The sequence below is a fragment of the Pseudomyrmex gracilis genome, unplaced genomic scaffold (assembly GCF_002006095.1).
Source record: "Pseudomyrmex gracilis isolate BER0280 unplaced genomic scaffold, ASM200609v1 scaffold_117, whole genome shotgun sequence".
NCBI classification, from domain to species: domain Eukaryota; kingdom Metazoa; phylum Arthropoda; class Insecta; order Hymenoptera; family Formicidae; genus Pseudomyrmex; species Pseudomyrmex gracilis.
The window spans coordinates 132,017-151,301 of record NW_018020701.1 but is presented as its reverse complement, the minus strand read 5'-3'; the positions used below and the strand labels follow the sequence as shown (position 1 = coordinate 151,301).

General features: G+C 42.7%; 1 protein-coding gene across 1 annotated transcript; it reads right to left on the bottom strand.

The window, feature by feature from the left end:
- Positions 1 to 6,553: 6,553 nt before the first annotated feature.
- Positions 6,554 to 15,000, bottom strand: LOC109856393. Its single transcript, XM_020431633.1, has one exon. It carries the CDS (start codon positions 13,595 to 13,597, stop codon positions 11,912 to 11,914), a length of 1,686 nt encoding a protein of 561 aa, XP_020287222.1. The 5' UTR covers positions 13,598 to 15,000; the 3' UTR covers positions 6,554 to 11,911.
- Positions 15,001 to 19,285: the final 4,285 nt, after the last annotated feature.

Genomic DNA, 19,285 nt, shown 5'->3' with positions numbered 1-19,285 from the left:
TTTTTTATAAACAATGAGCGACGGATAAAACCTTCATATTATTATTCAGNGAGGTGACCTTGATAACATATGTCAAAATTGTTGAGATCGGAAAATAGTCCGTATAACTGCATAATTACCTAATTTTTTTTTTTAAATCTTATTTGTTGTAAAATGAAGAGGATTGCCGCAAACGCACGCGGATGAAAATTTGAGAGAGAAGAAAGCAACCGTAAATGGTCATTTAATCGCGGCAACCGCATCGTCGTCGACGCGTACGTTCGTTTCTCTCGAGGGAAGAGCGGCTCCTTGTTTTCATAACTGTCGAAGCGTCCGCGGTATGTTTGAGAGCAACGGTATTAAGGTCGGCGCATCACGATATTACAGCACATCACGTGTCGATGCATCGTGGAAAGAGAGCGAGCCGATATGTATACACACGCGCGCGCGCGAGCGCTCGACTTTGAGCGCGCGTATCGTTCAACTTGCAATTACCAAGTTCACGGCTCGTTTCCCGCCTGAGTTTGCTTTAATGGATATCGAGTCGGTCGATAATCACACACAGTACATACACACGTATCTCGGAACGTCACGTCACCTCGCGTCGATCGACGACGCTTCATTTTCTTGTAACGGTCTTTCTCAAAGTATCGATTCCGGGAGAATTTTAGAAACTACTCTACGGTAATTATTAATATATCGACACCGAGAACTTGATCTCGCGCGCGTTTACGTCTCACGACGCCAGTGAAATTGGGTGAAATTTGATTGAGGAAGACGATTTCCAGACGATTTTCATTCATTATCTGTCATTTATCGAATCACGAGTACACGGGGCGAAGAGCATGTATAAGTTACTTGGATCTCTTTGAACAGTTTTTTTTTAATCTAAACAAACGCGCGTCGATAAAATTCAAGATGATACCTGCTTGTGTTTTTTTTTTTTTTTTTCTATCACGTGTGCTCCAAAAACCACTTTCGGTCGTTCGCCAACCCCCGGCAGACACCTGCAGAAATCTTTTGGATCGTTCGGCAAACTCGCACTGTCATATCACCGTGAGAAAATCAAAAGAAATCCGTCACGAAAAATCGTCGAAATCGGAATCCGCACACGAGGCGCGTCACACAAGACGAGTTTCACTTGGTGCGATCAAAAATTCACTCGTCTCCCTTGACGATGACGTTCGATACGGTCGAATCCTTCTCTCTGCGATCGTCGACCTTGGCCGCAAGCGAGTCGATCCGGATGACCGTCGACGTGAAACTGCCGGGGATGTTCCGCAGGAGAAGCTCGAGTTCTCTAGCTAGTGAGTCGGCGCCTCCGCGCCGCGGAACGACGAGGAGGAGAGGGATGAAGATGGTTAGCAGAGAGAGAGAGAGAGAGAGAGAAAGACAGAGAGAGAGAGAGAGAGAGAGAGAGAGGTCTTCATCGCGATACGCTTACGGGCACCGGCTACTACTCTCTTGTTGGCCGTCCGGAAATCTCGTAACTAATGATATCGCGCTGATAAAGTAGTCCGCGCCTACGCCCGCGATGTATCGCACTTTTGCCGGATAAGACGCTTTCTTCTCTCGTCTAAATCCGTTCGAGAAAACACACACAGTTGGAAAATTGCTTTTCTCTTTATTAGGAGATATTTCTCTTTACACGCGTAATATCCGACAATCGATTTTTATATTTGGAAATATCATCTCCGACACGGAGAATAGTTTTTTACATATTTTTTGACATTATATTTAAATAACAAATAAAATTTATTATTTAAATTAAAAATGTCTTAAAATTTGCACGTTTCATTTTTTTTATCTTAAAATAAATCGATGGTAAATATCGAATAATTTTATGAAAAATGATTCCCTTTTGTGTCCAAACCTGGTCAATATTCATATACGTGACCGATTTTGAAGTGGGTGAGCTGAATAAAAGTTGAGAAAACACGACCGGAGGAGCGAGAAAGGAAGACGCGCGCGTTCGACTTTATTCATTTGCATTAAAACTGTTTTTAATTGCACACTCTATTTTTTCTTAAAACAAATTGATGATAAAAACCTGTAATTTCACTAATATCGAGTGTCCCGTGTATGTCGCAACTGATCGATATTGTGGCCGATTTCGGTGGGAATTAGCTGAACAAAGTTGAGAGAAGACAATCGACAGACCTCGAAGGAGCGCTAAAGAGATACGCGCGTTCGAATTTTGTTTATCTGCATTGTGAAAATGTTTTCAAATACGCAAACTTCATTTTTTTCATCTTAAAACAAGTCGATGATAAAAATCTGTAATTTCACAAAATATCGAGCGTTCCATGTGTGTAATGGCTGATCGATACTGTGATCGATTTCGAGATGGGTTTTACCAAATAGAGTCACGACCGAGGGACGGAGGAGGAGCGAGAAGGAGAATCCAAACCGAGTAATCGGGTGGACCGTATGGCGTCGTTGTCCTGATCTTCCGATCGGCATTGGGAGAGCCGGTGCGCACTCTGCGCGCTTTAACATCGTAACTGATAACGGTACCGCGGCTTCGACGGCGGTCGCACCAATGTGAGAGTACTGTTATTCCAACTATGTGCAGGCCGCGCGTTCCCTTCTATTCTATCCCCCCGACTCGACCGACACTTCGCTCTTCCGTTCGTCTCTTGTTCCTTCTCGTTCTCCCGATATCAGTGTTTCTATTCTCGTCTGTCATTCCGGTTTTTCCCGTTTTTCGAGAAAAATTGGAATGTCTCAATCTCGCTCACAAGTAACGAGTAAGTAAATTGCCATGATTATTTGTGAACTTTGTGATTTTTTTTCAGAAAATGACGTCATTTTTCCAATTTGTGTTGGCGTAATTATATAAATATTCCGAATTATTTGTGAACAAAAGAGACACAGAAGAGAGTTCACTCGACGGATCTTATTATCTCCCCCTCCTCTCTCTTTCTCTCTCTCTCTCTCTCTCTCTTTCTCGTAATTTCTGTCACAATTTACTTTCATTTGTGTATTGTTAGCCGCAGCACTCGTGGATGAAACACACCGCCGCTTACCTTACGGCTAATCGTGAGAAAGTTAAACTGCAGCGATACATCCGACTCTAAAGCTTAAGCTACGCATTATCTTTGCTTAAGCCGCATTGCGGAATTAATCACACCGAAGCGCACCATGTCGTCGCATTCCTCCGTTTCGTGTAAAAATAAATTATTCATGTCTAATAAATATTTCACGTATACCAACTAAAGTTTTTTGTTCAATTAAAGCGAACACACACACGTTTACAAGATATATATTTTACTTAATAGGCTAATTATAAAATATTGTTTTAAGAAAAACACACAATTGGAAGCAGTTATAACTGTTTGCTGGTAGAGATCAAAAGAGATACGTTATGTACGAAAATACAGAAAATTTATTAAAGTTACACGCGCGATATTTCCGTCGGGAATTGTAAGAACCCGTTACGAGGAAGACCTAGGCCATATCTATATAATAATAATCGTCGGGTTTTATGCATCGGGTGATTACGGTCTTATACGTTTCGTAGATATCTTTCGGTCAACGACAGGTGGCATACGCTTCGTATTCGCGGAATGTTTTGCCCGCGTAGCGGGAAGTGACTGCCAATTCTTCGCCGAGGAGAACAATCCTGCATCTGTCGTCTCGTTCCGGGTTCGCGCAGATATCGTCGATACTTAAATCAAGTATCTTCTCAAACGTGATTGTGCCATTAAGATGTGCACGTGTCGTCGTTGCACCGTTATCACTTTGGTTAACCAGTTTGGTTTGTCTGTTTGGTCATTAATTTGTCCCGCACGTGTATATCGATTTAATCGCATCTCCTCGACATGACAAAAATCAGTCGAATGCAATTTGTTCCGATGTTCGAATGTTGATTCGAATATCGTTAGCGCGATTGTTCATTCATTTTTTCAACACAAAGTGTTTTTCTAGACACATTATCGTTCATTGTGTTTGATTGCGTTTTTTTTAAATTTTATTTAATTAGCTAATTAATTTTAATAGATTGGAATTAATAGATTAGTTTTAATAGAGATTGGAATTAATATTCCACGATATATCGATTGAGTTTCGATTCGATTTCGATGCATTCGGTGCGCAATCTCAAGCGGAAGTCACGGCGAGTAATTCTTAATACGCGAGATTCTTAAAACCGCTCTTAAAAGGATTCATTCTAAGCGGAAGTATCGATGCGACTATCAATTTGTCACGCAGGCAGGTTTCACAGCTGTTACCCTCGTCGATGCGCCGAGTGTTCCGGCGTTTAAATGCCGTTTTTGCATTAACTATAATTACGAAACGGCCCGTGGTTCAACATAGTCGAGTATGACTTCTTTGTGTACATAATAACTGGAAAAACTGTGTTTAAACACGTACAATAAAAATAAATAGTTAAATACGTCTAAAATAAACGAGTATTTTATTTTTAACGGCAGAAACACGTGCGCGCGTTCAAATCACCGCCCGTTGAAATCTCCGAGAATAATATTACGAGAAGCGATTGATAAGTACCGCAAACAACGCACAGATAGCGACAGTGGTATCACATTGTTGCGTTATTGTTGACAAATTTCACTCTTAGGAAGAACAAATGTTGTCGAACGCTGTCTCGTTATCGCACGTATAGCGTTTGTGCGACAACGGTTTGTCAACGACAGCGGCAATGTGACACACGACTGCGACTCGCTGTCTACGCTGTCGTTTCGGATACTTATCAATCTTAATGCTCCATACAACATCATTACAGCGTCAAACACTCCATTCGTCAAAGTTCTCAAATTACACCATCTCCGAGCGGTGTAGCATCCGACATCTACCGGCGAGTGTGATAAAATACCGCTTCTTCGCGGAAAGTAAATCAGGTCTTTATAGATCTCTCGGCGGGACCGGGCGCGCATCATATTTCGGACAGAATGCAGACTTGCATATTAAATCTCGTTTCACGCACGTGTTATTACCACGCGCCCGTTTTTAACGGTTGTCCTTCGTGTTTCTTCTTTTTTTTTTTGTTTTTTTTTTTTTTTTTTGGTTCTCCTGTTAACCACATGTATCCTCGATCTCTTCTCTCCTGCCCCAAATTTTTTTCTCACTTCTTTTTTTATACATTCTTCCGCGACCTTATTCGAGCACTCTTGCTCTCTCATTTTCGACTGCGCGCCGACGCAAGCAATCGCGCGGCGCGCAGTCGATCAAGAGATCATACACAATCACGTGATCGGTCAGACAATCTGTCAGACGAATGCGTAAAAAATAATATTACAACTGCGGAGTAAACGTAACGGTAGGAAGAGCAGCGATCGCACGGATTATTGCAATCGCACATCGTGCGAGTATTATACTCGCCGTCCGTTTGCAAAAGAATAGCCCATTGTATCGGCACCGTTATGGAAGTTTGATTTTGTAACACGAGATAATAATAAGTGGATGATGATTCGCGCTGACATAACGCGCGTGTGTGTGTGCGCGCGCGCGCGCGCGCACAATGAACAAAATCGATTAAAATGTGATTTTCGTCTCGTGACCCGATTTCTTTGCGCTCGCGTAGTCGAGCGTGCGTGCGTACGTACATACGTAACGCGCGACTAACTGTAAATCGCGAAACAACCTTCTAACTGTAATTCGAGCTTTCGAGCTCGCGCTCTCCGCGTCACGTTATCACAGGAATTCGAGAGTGTTAAGGTCGCACGCGCGGCGATCCGCGTGAAGGTCACACGGGTGCAGCGTTTGAAAATTAATAGGAATGTGCAAAAAAGTTGTTATTTGTTTAACGGTTGAATAAAAAAAAAACTGATGATGAGTTAAAATCGCAACTTTCGCTCTTCGTTTTGTACGGAATCGAAAAGGATTGGTGTGTGAAATATATATATGTTCAACGAGATTTAATCACTCAAAGAGTCACTTTGCAGTCAGTTAATATTATTTATTTGTATTTACGACAAGAAAAAACGCGTGTACAATATATTCACATGCGTATTTTCTCTTTGCGACATTAATCCATAGATGTTTGTTTGTGTGTGTGTGTCTGTGTACGCGCACGCGGAAATTAGCGCCCGCGACGTAATTACGCGAACTTTCGTCGTCAAGGAAAAGCGCGTCTTGAGCGCGCGTGCAACCGCTTACGTAACGCGTCGCGTATTTTCGCATTTTCTCTCGGCGCGGAGAGAACACGATCTCACAGATACATCCTCGTTCCTCGCGATTTCTCGCCGCCTTCCGCCTGCGCGTAATGTTTATATATATATATATATATATATGTATTATATATGTTATATACTATATATGCATTTTTTTTTAAATGTAATGAGTCTTCTTTCGCATTCTCTCGATGGCACATTCCTCTATCAGTGCTCGTCTCAGACGCGAGTGTTAATCGTTATTTATAATAATGACACAGGCGCGCGCAGGCTCTCAATCGTCTAAAAATAAACTATTATCTCTCGCACATCAAGTCGCAATCATAATACGCACATACACACGCACGTTCGCACATTTACATCTATTATTATTATTATTATTAATTACAGCATATCGATTTGTGATACGATCGAAGCGAAGACTCGCGCCTATGCGTTTTCTCTTTTTTTTTTTTTTTTTTTCCCATCTTGCCGTGAAAAGCCGCAAGGTCGCGTGGTAGTAGTTTACCGACATCCGGATGCCATTAGCATTCCTTCGAATGGCGTCTCTCGTTCTCTTTATCTTTCACCGTTCTTCCGGCGATTGTTGTACTTAGCATTTTACCTCGGGCGGCGGAAGGTTTCGATAAGAAGCAAACAAGATACGCTCTCCTACAGGCGCTATTTTCTCGGACACACTTTTGTCTCTTTTTGCATACCGCTATGCGTGCGTCTCCCCGCGCGATTGACTGGTAACACGGCTCTATCGTCACGCGTGCTTGTTATTTTTAAAACCCAGTTACGCGATAAAGCGAGTAACAAAGACGATTCTCTCATGTCTCTACGTTATACGAGCGAATGCATACGCGGAAAAAAAAAAAAAAGATTTGCCAGAGGAAATTAGCAAGAAATTAGTTTTATTGGCCGGCAAGAAAAAAATTTGCGTGTCAGGACTTCGTCAACAAAAAAACGTTTTGCTGACGAGACAAAAAAATTCAGTAGATTCAGAGAGCAAATGTTTCTTGCCGGTCACGTAATAGCAAAACACCATTTTTTTTTTCCATGTAATTGTGTTTCTAACACGTTTTCGAGTCGAAAATAAAGAGCGATACTTTGCGGCGCGTGAACGTTATTCTTTTAATTGTTTAATTAAATGCTACTTGTTATGTTATTCTACATTTCGTGTTATTTTTATTGCGATTTTTTTATAAGACAGCCTGTCTCGAAGGCTGCGCTCATTTGCGATACGTGCAAACGTGCGTGTACGTACGAGTTCTTGTTTCTTCGATATAACTTCCACGCACATTGTTAGTACAATTGTTTTTTTTTTTTTAACAAATATAAAATCAATCGAGTGTACATTCGGCATGCACGAGCGCATGCAAAATTGGCTGTTTTATGGGAGACGATCGGTAATTGTCCGAATACACGGGAGCGATTACACCGCGAGATAGAACGTTACAGTTACGCGATATATACGTATACACGGCGCCATAACTGTACCCTCCGCGAGTACTGTTCGTACAGCACATTCGTACGTATGTGCGTTTTACGTATAGCGCCGTTTACATTCTAATTGTGAGTTACTAATTACTAATTACAAATTGTCAAACACGTCTCTCAAACGCAAAAAAAAAGAAACGTGTTTTTCGTTTTATTCTATATTTTTATATAAGTACAATGGCTCTTTCCTGGCGTGAAAAACGGGGTCCCGAAACGCGGGTCCCCGTTGTGGTGCACTACCGCGCGTTTCTTCTCAGTGTTCGAAAGTGTCGTGAACTTTTTACTTCTCGTTGAGACAAATTCTCGAGCTCTTTTTCCGAAAGCTCCGATAACAATCGTCACATTTTCCGTGCAACCGTCTGACGAAAGAGGAAATCGTTTTGTTGCATAAAATTTCTTATTTTTTTTCACACTTTATCGAGATAAAAAAAAAAGTGTTCGTCTTTACTATCGAACGAGAGAAGCAACGTCGAAAGACTTTTCCTCACCCAATTCTTTTTTTTTTTTTTTTCGGAAAATTTGTTGCAGTCTAATAATCTTTCTCGTAAAATATCCAGAGCGCGTATACTTTCCGAGAGAAAATCTCTTACAGAGCTTTCGAATCGCTCGAAGATAACGAAATATGGTCGAAATACTCGTTTTTTTTTTTTATTTATTTATTTATTTCGAAAGAAAAAACGCGCGCTCCATTTAAGCCACCAATCAAGGTAATTTGCATTCCACCGGTTGTTGCAATCCTGAAACTAGAGTATCGCGCGTACGACGGTTGCGGTTAACCCTGAAAATTACACGGGAGAACGGAATGTAGCCGACGACGACGACGACGACGACGAAGGAAAGATTCGCGCATGCATAGCGCGTATTACAATGCACATGTTATTTATTATATGCGCCGTAAAGTGAAATAAAGCGTCTCGTGTCCGAGCAACCGTGCGCGATCGAAATTTTCCTTAACATTCTACTGTTAGTCCGTTCGAAGGGAAGATATATCGTTGTTAAAAAAAAAAAAAAAAAAGAAAATTACAACAAACTATCAATCAGAGACTATTTTACTACACAGGTCTTTACTTGAAATGGATTTCATGCGTTTAAAGGAAAAGTTATCATGGAAAAAAGAGATTTGCTAGAATAGCAAGAAATTAGTTTCACTATACGGCCGGCAAAAAAAATGTGCCAAGCCTGTTTAGATGATTGTTTCGTTAACAAAACGTTTTGTCGATGAAACAAAACATTAATAGACTCAACAATTGTTTCTTGCTTTCTCTCTTTTTTTTGTTTCATAATCAAATAAAAAATCGAGACACCGCCCGATATATCTCCATCTCAATGGCATGTTCATTTAATTATCTCCGACCGGCTTATTTAGTAAATATACATACGTATATATATATATATATATATATATGTATATATAGAGATGCGATATGTTTTCATGTCGGTATGTAAGCACACGCGCGCACTTGCACGGTACGGTCGGGGCTCATACATATTTTACACTCACTTTCTACTTCAATAAACTGCAGTAGCCGCGGCAACGCGATCTTTGCTCGTGTAACATAGTTAACGTGTGTGCACAAGACAATTTTTATTTTGTCAGACGTCGCGCGGCGAAATCGCGCTCGAGCGGCTTGGGAAAAGCTCGGTGAGAAATATGTACCGATTAGGCAATTACGACCGCGTGGCAACCTTGGCAACGTGGAAACGTGGTAACGACAGTCAGGTGACTAATAAAGTGTGCATCCTTCGCATGCGTGCGCAAGCGACGACGTGCGCGATAATAATCAGTGGCGTGGAATTCATTCTTTTTTTCTTTTTTTCTTTCTTTCTTTTTTTTTCTCCCACAGAAGACTTTCGCGTTTGCGTTTTTTTTTCTTCTTTTACAGTCAGATAATCGATTGATATTTAATCACCGGTCGTGATTAATTGCTCGTTAGAGGTGACGATGACGATACACAGCTCGCGGGTTTTTATCTTTAGCGAGATCTCCGAAGAGAGGGATTATTTCTACAAATAATCGCCGCCTCTGCCGTCTCTTTTCCGATTTGTATAATAATAATTCTTTAGCCTTTAACGACTCGGCGGCGACGCATTAACGATACGATATGCCTACGTGTTGCCGCAATTTTCTCCTCGAAGACGCGCGCGTCGATTAAGCAACGCGATGACAAATTATTTATAAAACACACAGATTGCCGCTTGTAATTCTGAATACGAAATTTTGTCGCGTATTACTCTCCCATTCGAATGATAATGTCGAACGAGACAAAAAAATCGTGGCGATTGCGTAAACGTCACCGTCGAGAGAGCACGGATGATTTTTCGTTACGTAAGATTGTTTTTGTTTCTATTTTGTTCGCGTTAGAAAAAACGATTCAAATATATCGTCGGCAAATATCGTCGTAGCCATCGTCCCCGAAGTGCGATTTCGGAGAAAATCTCTCTTTCTCGCTCGATAAAATCTTGAAAAAAAAAAAAAGAAGAAGAAAATTGCGTTTTCTCGACATAATTTTTTCTGCGTAACTTTTATACATTATGCAGAGAAATTTGCGGAGAAAGGCGAGGCAGGCCTCATTTTTATCGCTCGTAATCTGCTCGCTCGATGACGTGCACCGATCGAAGGAGAAACGCTTCTCTGAACCGCATTTGAATACTACGTTCGACTTGCGTAATGAACGAATAATTGTTCTTACATAGCTTCCCCGATCGCTATTATCACCGAATTAATTAATACGCTCATGAATCATTTAGCATCTTCGCGCGCGTTTGCATTGTTTACTTTTACCGTAAAAGACGATTCGATTGTGAAAAGCCCAGCCCAGAATTTTAAGTAATTCAATTGTTAATTAGAACAAAATTAGAGAATTGACTGTTACACCATCGCATCGCGGCAGTTGAGACGTAAACGTTAATTATAGCGTGTGTGTGTGTGTGTGTGTGTGTGTGTGTGTGTGTGTGTGTGTGTGCGTATGTAACATCTCCACGATCATCAGCGGCACTCGTGACGTGCACATGCGAAAGGATTCTCGGCGCATCAAGTATTTTTAATCGCTGAGCGCATCGATGTCACTGTCATCTACAGAATTAAAACAAAAAAAGAAAAAAAAAAAACGATACATAATGCGGCGTAGTTGTCACTACCGCGATTATAATATTTGATTTTTCAACCGTTATAATATGTATTTGTAGGATAATAAAAAAATCGCAAGTTCAAAGACGATAACAAAAAAAAAAAAAAAAAAAAAAAAAAAAAAACGTGAAATATCAACGTGTGACTTTTGAGGCAAGGTCGGTATTATTATTTTACAACTTTTACTCTCTCGCGCAACGTTATTGCTAATATATACATTGCGATACAACAAACGTGGCCGCAAAATGTCACAACGAAGGACACTTTTCTAGGTCGGATCTGACACACGAGACTGTCATTATCCCCGCGAATGCAAATATCGACGACGATCGACATTACTATCTCTCTTTTATGTAACATATTTTTTTTTTTTTTTTTTTTTGTTTGATTCTCTCAAGCGTTAACGAAATTAATGCCAGCGACATTGGAACCTCTCCGGAAAGAGATCTCCCAGACTCGTTTTCACAAAGGAAATATTATGTAGCAGTCTCTCCTGCATGCTTCGTGCCTTCGTCTAATGAGCTTCAGACAGCAGAACTGTCTCCTTCGTAAGACGACAATAACCACCGCCTAATTAGTTAGTTGCGTTTTGCGGACAGGAAAGGTCGTTACAATTCTCAGCGCGATTATGTCACCGGTAATCTAAGACGTTTCACTGATATTTTGTCGCCAAAAAAAATGATCTATTCTTATTTACATACAATTTATATAAATATATATATATATATATGTATATACATCGAAAACCAAAAAAAAAAAAACAATTTATAGAAGACATCCGCTCGCTACGGAGACTGCGACAAAACGTTTTGCAATCCTTTTACCACGTAACACGATGACGGAACGCAAAGTCGCCTACAGACGATGTCACGGTTGAAAAAGCAAACCACAAGATGTTTGTTAATCCAAACAACAAAATCGTTCTTGCGTCAACGCGATTGACCGGAAAAAAAAAAACAAAATAATAAATTTCGAAAAATTGCTAACATCGACAGTAAACAGAAAAATATAAAGAAGATATTTACAAGATAAATATGCCGATTAAAACGTTAAAGTTGCGAAAATTGCTCTTTCGAAACGCGCGAAAGATTTCCTCTCTCCTGCGGAATGTCGCTCTGGATTGCCCCCCAAAAAAAAAGTTTCGAATTGAAAACTTGAGACTGAAAGGGATCCACAGTCTCGATCAGTAATTCTAACGGGGTCTCGGCCTGGGTAGCGGTTGTATCTGCTGCTGTTGATGATGGCCGTATCCTGTTCTCGGGTTTGAAGCCTGCGTCCGCTCCGATCCGTCATTGAGATTCAGTCCGGCGACCAGTTGGGCGATCTCGCGATCCTTTTTCTCTTCCTTCGGCAGCGCGTTGCCGTTCTGCGCGTTGAAGCCCAGAGATGCAAGACTACCGTGACTCCTGCTTCGGTGTTCCGCCCGAATGCTGTAAGAAAAGGCTCTCTCGTTCAGGTGACCCTTCCGTCGATATATGCCAGTACCGAAGCGCGACTCGTTCTCCGGACTGTCGGTCTGCCGGTTGACTTCCGTCGCGGTAAGATCCGCGTGAGACACGGCTAATCTCCTGGACGTGCCCAAGGTGGAGTTATCCGCCTCTGGCACATGTCTTCTGCTTCTGTTTCCGGCTGTGCCGTACGTTCCAGCCGGATAAATAGCTGACGCAGCGGATGGCGGTACAACTGGCACGGGAGCGTAAACTGGGACTATTGGCGTTGCCGCTGGAATGGGCCTTAAACGCGGATGATGACTCTTTCGAGGCAAAGTGGCCGCTGGTACTAGAAGCACCGGCGCCGGTCTGGCCAGTGTACCGGCGACCGATCGACTGCTAGGTGGTAACGGATGGGGATGATAATGCTGCTGCCTGATGGGATGACCCAGAGTGTGATGTCCGTGACCGTTAGCGTACACGCCTTGATGCATCTGATGATGAAGAAGCTGTTGCTGTTGCTGCTGCAAAGCGTCCTCGTGTAATGATCGAGTTTTCATTTTTTTCAGCTTCTTGTTGGCTTTTCGTCGTGCGGAAGAGGAAGAAGATTCTTCCAACAACAACGGCTGAGCCGGAGGGGGTGGTGGTGGAGGCGGCGGTGGTGGGGCGACCAACTGACGAGGTCTCGATCCTTTCGTACTTCTCAAGGTACCTTGTTCTTGATAAAGACCGTCAACTTCATCGCGACCTCTGGCCCAAACTTTGTGATTCTCGTTGCCATTGTACAAACTAATATCGTCAGTTGACGTCGCGTCTAAACGGGTTGGCTGAGGACTATCTAAGGTCGTGCTTGAGCCGCCCAGAGTGTGATAGAGACTGTTGTTTGATTGATGATTTGTCGTGACTCCGTTAGCGGTCGCTGTCGATGGCTCCAGACCTTTTACGTAACTGCTGTCAGCATAAGCGTGGAAGCAGCACCTCACCAAGGCGTTGGCTGCCATGTCTCGCTTGCAGATAAACGCGTGACACTCGAGAACTTTGATTCCGGTTGTTCTTCGCAGCACGGCGGCGAACAGAGGTGGATGATTAGCGCTGGGCGTTCTAGCGAATGGCGAATCCAACGGCAGAAATCGCGTATTGGACGTATCGCCGTTTCCACCTTTGACATGTCTGACCGCGGCGCAATAGTGAAGCGCCTCGATGGGAAAGAATCGCGTGACCTTTTTGCGATGTTCATCGACGTTCTCCAATAGCAAACCGTTACTCCAAACGCTGAGCCAAGAGTCGATTCCGCGAGCACCCAGCGCACCCTGCTCGGGATAAAGTTCTCTCAGAGGTTCCTGAACACCGAGAAGTCCCTCTTTGCTCGCGTGAGGGACCGAACTGCCCAAGTAAAGTACTCTGCACCGACAATACGGCGTTGCTGTGTCCTGATTAGCTCCTCTCATTTTTTATTCGATTGCAAAGTGATTAATTTGTGGTAAAAATATAAATAACAAAAACAGTTTTTCTATCAAGCTTAAATCTCCAACAATTGTACACACCAAGTTCAACCGCTCATTGCCGCGTTTTATAATCACTGATCAAAAACTGGTTTAAGCGAAAAAAAAAATCTTTCGGTGATTTCAACGCGAAATACATCGGTATCGCGATTTTCTCAGTTGTGACAGCGACATTCGAAAATTATTACTGGTCTTGTCGAACATTAAAATACTAGCTGGTTAAATTATACTTTCCGCGCGCACCGTCAGACCACGTAGACATGACTCAGAAGCTCATTGAAGTGTATGTGAAGCATGCGACATGCTCGCAACTTGGTGAACGATACGAGACTCCGCCCGATAATGCTCGCGGGCACTCGCGGGCCGATTACGCAGTCGTTGCTTTCCAAAGGCAGGCAGAGGCGGCGTATATATATATATCTCTCTCTCTCTTCGCGTACACGTCGTCGCAGCATGTAGTTGCAAAATACATGCGCGCGGCAACGGCGAGAGGAACACGATAGTGCGGATATTTCGCAGCAGCTGTAGCTGCTCGCTCGAGATCGCGTCAGGCTATTATGGCCGACTTCTTGTAAATCCCCTCCCACCGGCTATCGGGCTCAGCTTCGCGCTCTCTTTCTCTATCTCTTTCTTTCTCTCTCTTTCTTTTCTTTTTTTTTTTTTTGTTGCTCCTCCGTCTTTCTTTCTCTTTTCGTCTCGTCCTTATTGATCGCTTCCTCCACCACTATTCTTTTTGTGTCTCTGTCGCTTCCTTTCGATTTAGCTCTAGGCTTCTCTATCTCCCTTCCCTGATGACCAGAGTCGGGACCTCACTGGTATGCGGCACAGTGGCGTCGTCGTTGCCGTCGTCGCTCACTAACGCACCTCCACGTGCATCAGCTCCGTCACACGTACGCACGTACACTCAGCGGGGGACGCACGTACACACGCGAGGCCGACACCTTTGGAACGATGAGAAGAGAAAACGGCCGAACGATGCCCGGCGGCAAGAATTTAGCAAATATCTCTTTTTATATTATTATCAGTTTTGCTTGTTGGTGTTTCGTGGAATCCAGAGGCGCGGCCGCAAGCATCAGCCACGCCACAGCACAAAACCACTGTATCAGATACCGGTGGGCCTCATTGGGCCTCACGCGCGAAGACGGCGAAAATGGCGGAGAGTGCTTCCGTTCGATTGCCAACTGCCAACTCGATGACTGCGAATGGTTGATGTTGCACGAATAAAAACGAGCGATTTCTCGGAAAAAGATCGACACGTAGGTGAAGCGGTCCTCAGGGGTGACACTGACACGTCGCCATGTGCTGTAGAATACAGTACGTGCCGCCTTGCGCTCGCGCGCGCGCACACACACCCACGCACACGCACGAGCGGTCTCGAGCGGAGCAGCGAAGCAGCAGCCGCCAGTACGTTCGTCTTCGGACTGAGACCTGGTGGAAGGCGTGAGACTTCGTGACTGTAGGCCCCACTTCACTCCCAGATCCCCTTCTCTCTTTCTTCGTGATTCTCAACGTGTTGGGTCACTCCCTGGTCTCCGCGATCAGGTAGATGTCACCGTATTTATCTCTTCGTCAAGGAACGCCGGAAATTATGCCACGAATAAACGAATAAATGTTTCTCTTCTATTTTTGTTTATTTACGAGACTAAGTCTGGCAATAATTTTCTTGGGGTATTAGATTATTGTTAATATATTAATATTGCAATTTGACGATGTGAGTTTTAAAGAGAACTTCGAGAAGTTAAATTGTATAAAAACTTAAATGTGTTTCTACAGAAAAGTTAAAAGAATTAAAAAAAGAAAAAAAAACAGAGATTTTCCACACGAATAGCATGCGCACCAATCGCTTATCTGTCACAAATCCGATGCAAAGTCACACACAATGGCGTGTGACGTGTACATTTGTGTGTATCGAGCCTGCCCTTTATAGGTCAGAGATTGCGCACACATATACACACACACCACGAAGAAGAGAATCTCCGGTGCACGTTTTTCACATACGAGTCGCCGGAGCACACACAGGAAGTGGACTATTCTCTTTTGACAAGAGGGAGGATTCGAGGTCTCGAGGTCGCTCTTCACATCGACGAAGCAGAACATGACCACGAAGGTGAAATCACGAATTTGTTGCGCAACGACACGAATTGAGACGTCTGCCAGACGACCCAGACAAACGTCACAAATTACCCAATCCGCACGAATTGAAATATTGTCCACGTTCATTTTTATGTAAAATATTTCCCACAATCGAACGTGAAACTGATGCGTGAAAACTGCGGTAATTATTACGTTTTTTTTTTATTATTTTTCTTTTTTTAAAAAAAAAAAGAATAAAATTTCGACGAGCTGCTGTGACGTTTCTCGCGGAGTTTTCGCTGCGCGAAAAATAAAACGAACACATTGTCGATGTGTTTTTCCGTGCAATTAAACGCGGATCGTCGTGTCGTCGAGACAACAGGAAGACGAGAAAATCCGGTAGCGAGTTGTGTCGTGTCGCGAGCGTGAAATCGCGGAATCAGGGTCGCGTGACCGAGACCCTGACCGTGCCCCCCAATGTCAACATTTTTCAGTGAGAATTCTTCTCGAGTCGTTTCGCACAAGTGACACATTTTTATAAGCGGGGTGAATAAATGTCGACGGAGTCATTTCCGTTCGACATTAAACATGCGAATTAACCCGAGTACTGTTGCGTATAACTGTACCGCAATTTTACAACGATTAACATGTGAACGCGAGATTAAGCGAGGATTTTCAGCGTGCGTTTTGCGACAATTTTCCTTGGGTAAAAAATTTAATTTCTATCAAAAAAGATCTCGGTTAAAAGTTCGTGAAATGGACGATCTTTAGAACTCGTTTAACCCTCGCTGCATTTTGTAGACGCGCGTATTTGTTTTTATATCAAAAAAACAAAGAGACAAACACAAACCGAAGGTTGGTCAATATCTGTCACGTTTTTTCGGAGATACACGACCGTGACGGGGAATCTGAAACAGCTCGATTAGCATGCAAATAGTTGATTCCACTGTCCGGTCTTCCAAATATTTATTTCGGGAATGTCGACGTGCCTCGAAGGACGACTAGTATCCACAAAATCCTGAATCCGCATACGTCGCAGAAAATCACGATCCCGTCTAGAGATACGATAGAAGCTATTCTTAGCAGATCTGAAACGTATAGTTTGAAAAACAAATATTTCTCTCGTCCCCGTGAAAAAAAGAGACAAATTTTGCGGCAGAAATTTGCACGTAGCACACACGTGTCCGAAAGTTCGGTAAGGCGAAAATCGATGATCTTCGAGTGGGTTAGTGGGTCGTCGTCGCGTTAATTACAAAGACTCCAAACGCCGCGTAAAAGCGCAGTGCAATCACCTCTTGTTCAAGAATTCTCTCCAATCCCCTCCTTCTTTTCGCGTGCATTCTCTCCTTCTCTGTGACATCTCGGATCAACGACGCGAAGTCGTAAATGTTGTTTTTGTTAAACCCCCGAGTTATAGCGAGTGTTCGCTGTGTCAATCTTTTGGTAAAGCCCACACTCACGTTTCGAGAGATAACCATGGTGTTTGCAGAGGATTCTAAAACACATTTCCAGAAGTATTGGTTAGATAATGTTTGTCGATAAGGTGTTTTTAAAGGTGGTAATTTTCGTCTTTTAACAGAGTAGCAAGTAACATTTTGACGGAATACTTTGACTCCTCTTATCGATACAACTCGGAGTGGCTGGTAGTCGGGAAAGCACGCCGCTATATGTCAAGAGATAATGGCTTTCTAACAGACGGACAATTCGAAAGTTTTATGCAAATAGAAGCGATGGTCGGGGTCGTCGTGGCATGTAATTGTGAAAAATCTATGAAATGCGCAAGTCTGTCGACCCGGCACAAACAATATTCACGCACAGGAGTAATTGTTTTCCGCGTGCCCAGATCTTTTACAATGCGTAAACACCGGGGCGATTAAGCCGCGAGAAAGTTTAGTGAAACGTCGAGGAAAAGCCGATTGGCTGTAAATTTTTCGCAAGGTATGAGTGTTGAGTAATTTTTACTCTTTCTGTCTCTCTTTTACAATCTTTAAAATTATAAATTTTTACAACTTTTATGTTTTACAAAATATAAAAGTTTATTTAAAAAATATAGCTTTCATTTTTTTAGAATATTTTACAAATATTTTGTATTTAAAATTCTACTAATTTATATATTTTTATTTCAATTTTATTTAGTTCTTGATGTGCATATTGCACGGTGTAGTCGATCACAATAGATTTATATACAGTATTTTTTGTTATAGAAGAGCAACTTTGTAGAACGTCGTGATTGCACGGTTGCGTGTCTGTCATTTCTTTTAGTCAATGAACAGTTACGCATTTCTGATATTTTTACGTCTATCAATTTCACGCGCTCGCGATTGCATTCGTGCTCTGTTCGCTTGGCGATAGGACAACTGAGCATTGAAATCTCCGAGCATTGAAGTCTCTGAAATAACGGGAGATGCGAGCGCAGGAGAAAAAAAATGTGCGTGTGCCGCATGAGCTATCGCTGTATACGCTCGCGACAATTTATTTCTCGTGTAATTGTAAAATAATTAAAAGTAACATAAATACAGATATTTGTGCTACGTGAGATATTTTAAATTATATATAAATATATATTTTTTTTTTTTTTTTTGAGATGCGTGAAATGGCGTTTATACGCGCGCAATTATATGTTATGTAAAATTGATATTGTGTTAAAAAAGAGTAGCATAAATATTTCTTTATCCGCACGCAAGTTGCAACCGAGAGAATAATGACTTTTGAGAGAGGTAACCAAGCGTTTGTATGTGTGACGCGTGTGCGCGCACGAGGCAATCACGTAGAAAAAGTTGAAAAATTCCTTCTCGTGCGCGCATCGAGAACAACGGAACTTCCGACACACGTGACATCCGCTTTTCCGTCACGTACTCCTGTCTTTAGGTGGGCACGAGGTCATCATTGACTCGTCATCAGGTGCCTATTGATGGCATTGTCGGAGCACGAAGTGTTCGCGAAAGACAGATCGTCTTACGTTTCGCGAACACGTGAACATCTGCAGTTCGTAATGCAACGGACGTTTGAATATCTTGTTTTTTATCATTTACATTTTGTTATTCATATATATAATTTAATAATTCTCTCTCTTTTATTATATATTTATTAAACATATATTCAGAGGAATATGATTATATAATTAATTAGCTTCACGTGACATTTGAGTCGCGAATGTAAACGGAAAGCCCGAGATACCCGACAACTTTTCTCGCGAATGAAGGACCGCGACGGGATCGCGATATATAGGTTTACAACGTGCAGCGTCTGGCATTTAAGAACTATCGCGCGCGTGTGCGTGTGTGTGTGTGTGTGCGCGCGCGCGCAAGTATAAAAGCCTGGGGAGACCCGTGAGACCCTTATAACAGGTCACTGCCATCGAGAGAAGCGAGCAGGTTTGAACGGCGCGCTCGCGCTGTGGATCCCTTTACAGGGGAGCAGTAGGAAAGCCTGTTTATCCGTGTTGCATTCACACGCACGGATTGACACGCACAGGTATACGTACCATTTGCAAGTTGAATACCCGCAAAGGAACCTCACACAAGTTTCTCTCTCTCTCTCTCTCTCTCTCTCTCTCTCTCT

Bases quoted from the DNA above. Each gene is read 5' to 3' on its own strand.
- LOC109856393 (XM_020431633.1), bottom strand. From the start codon at position 13,597: ATGAGAGGAGCTAATCAGGACACAGCAACGCCGTATTGTCGGTGCAGA.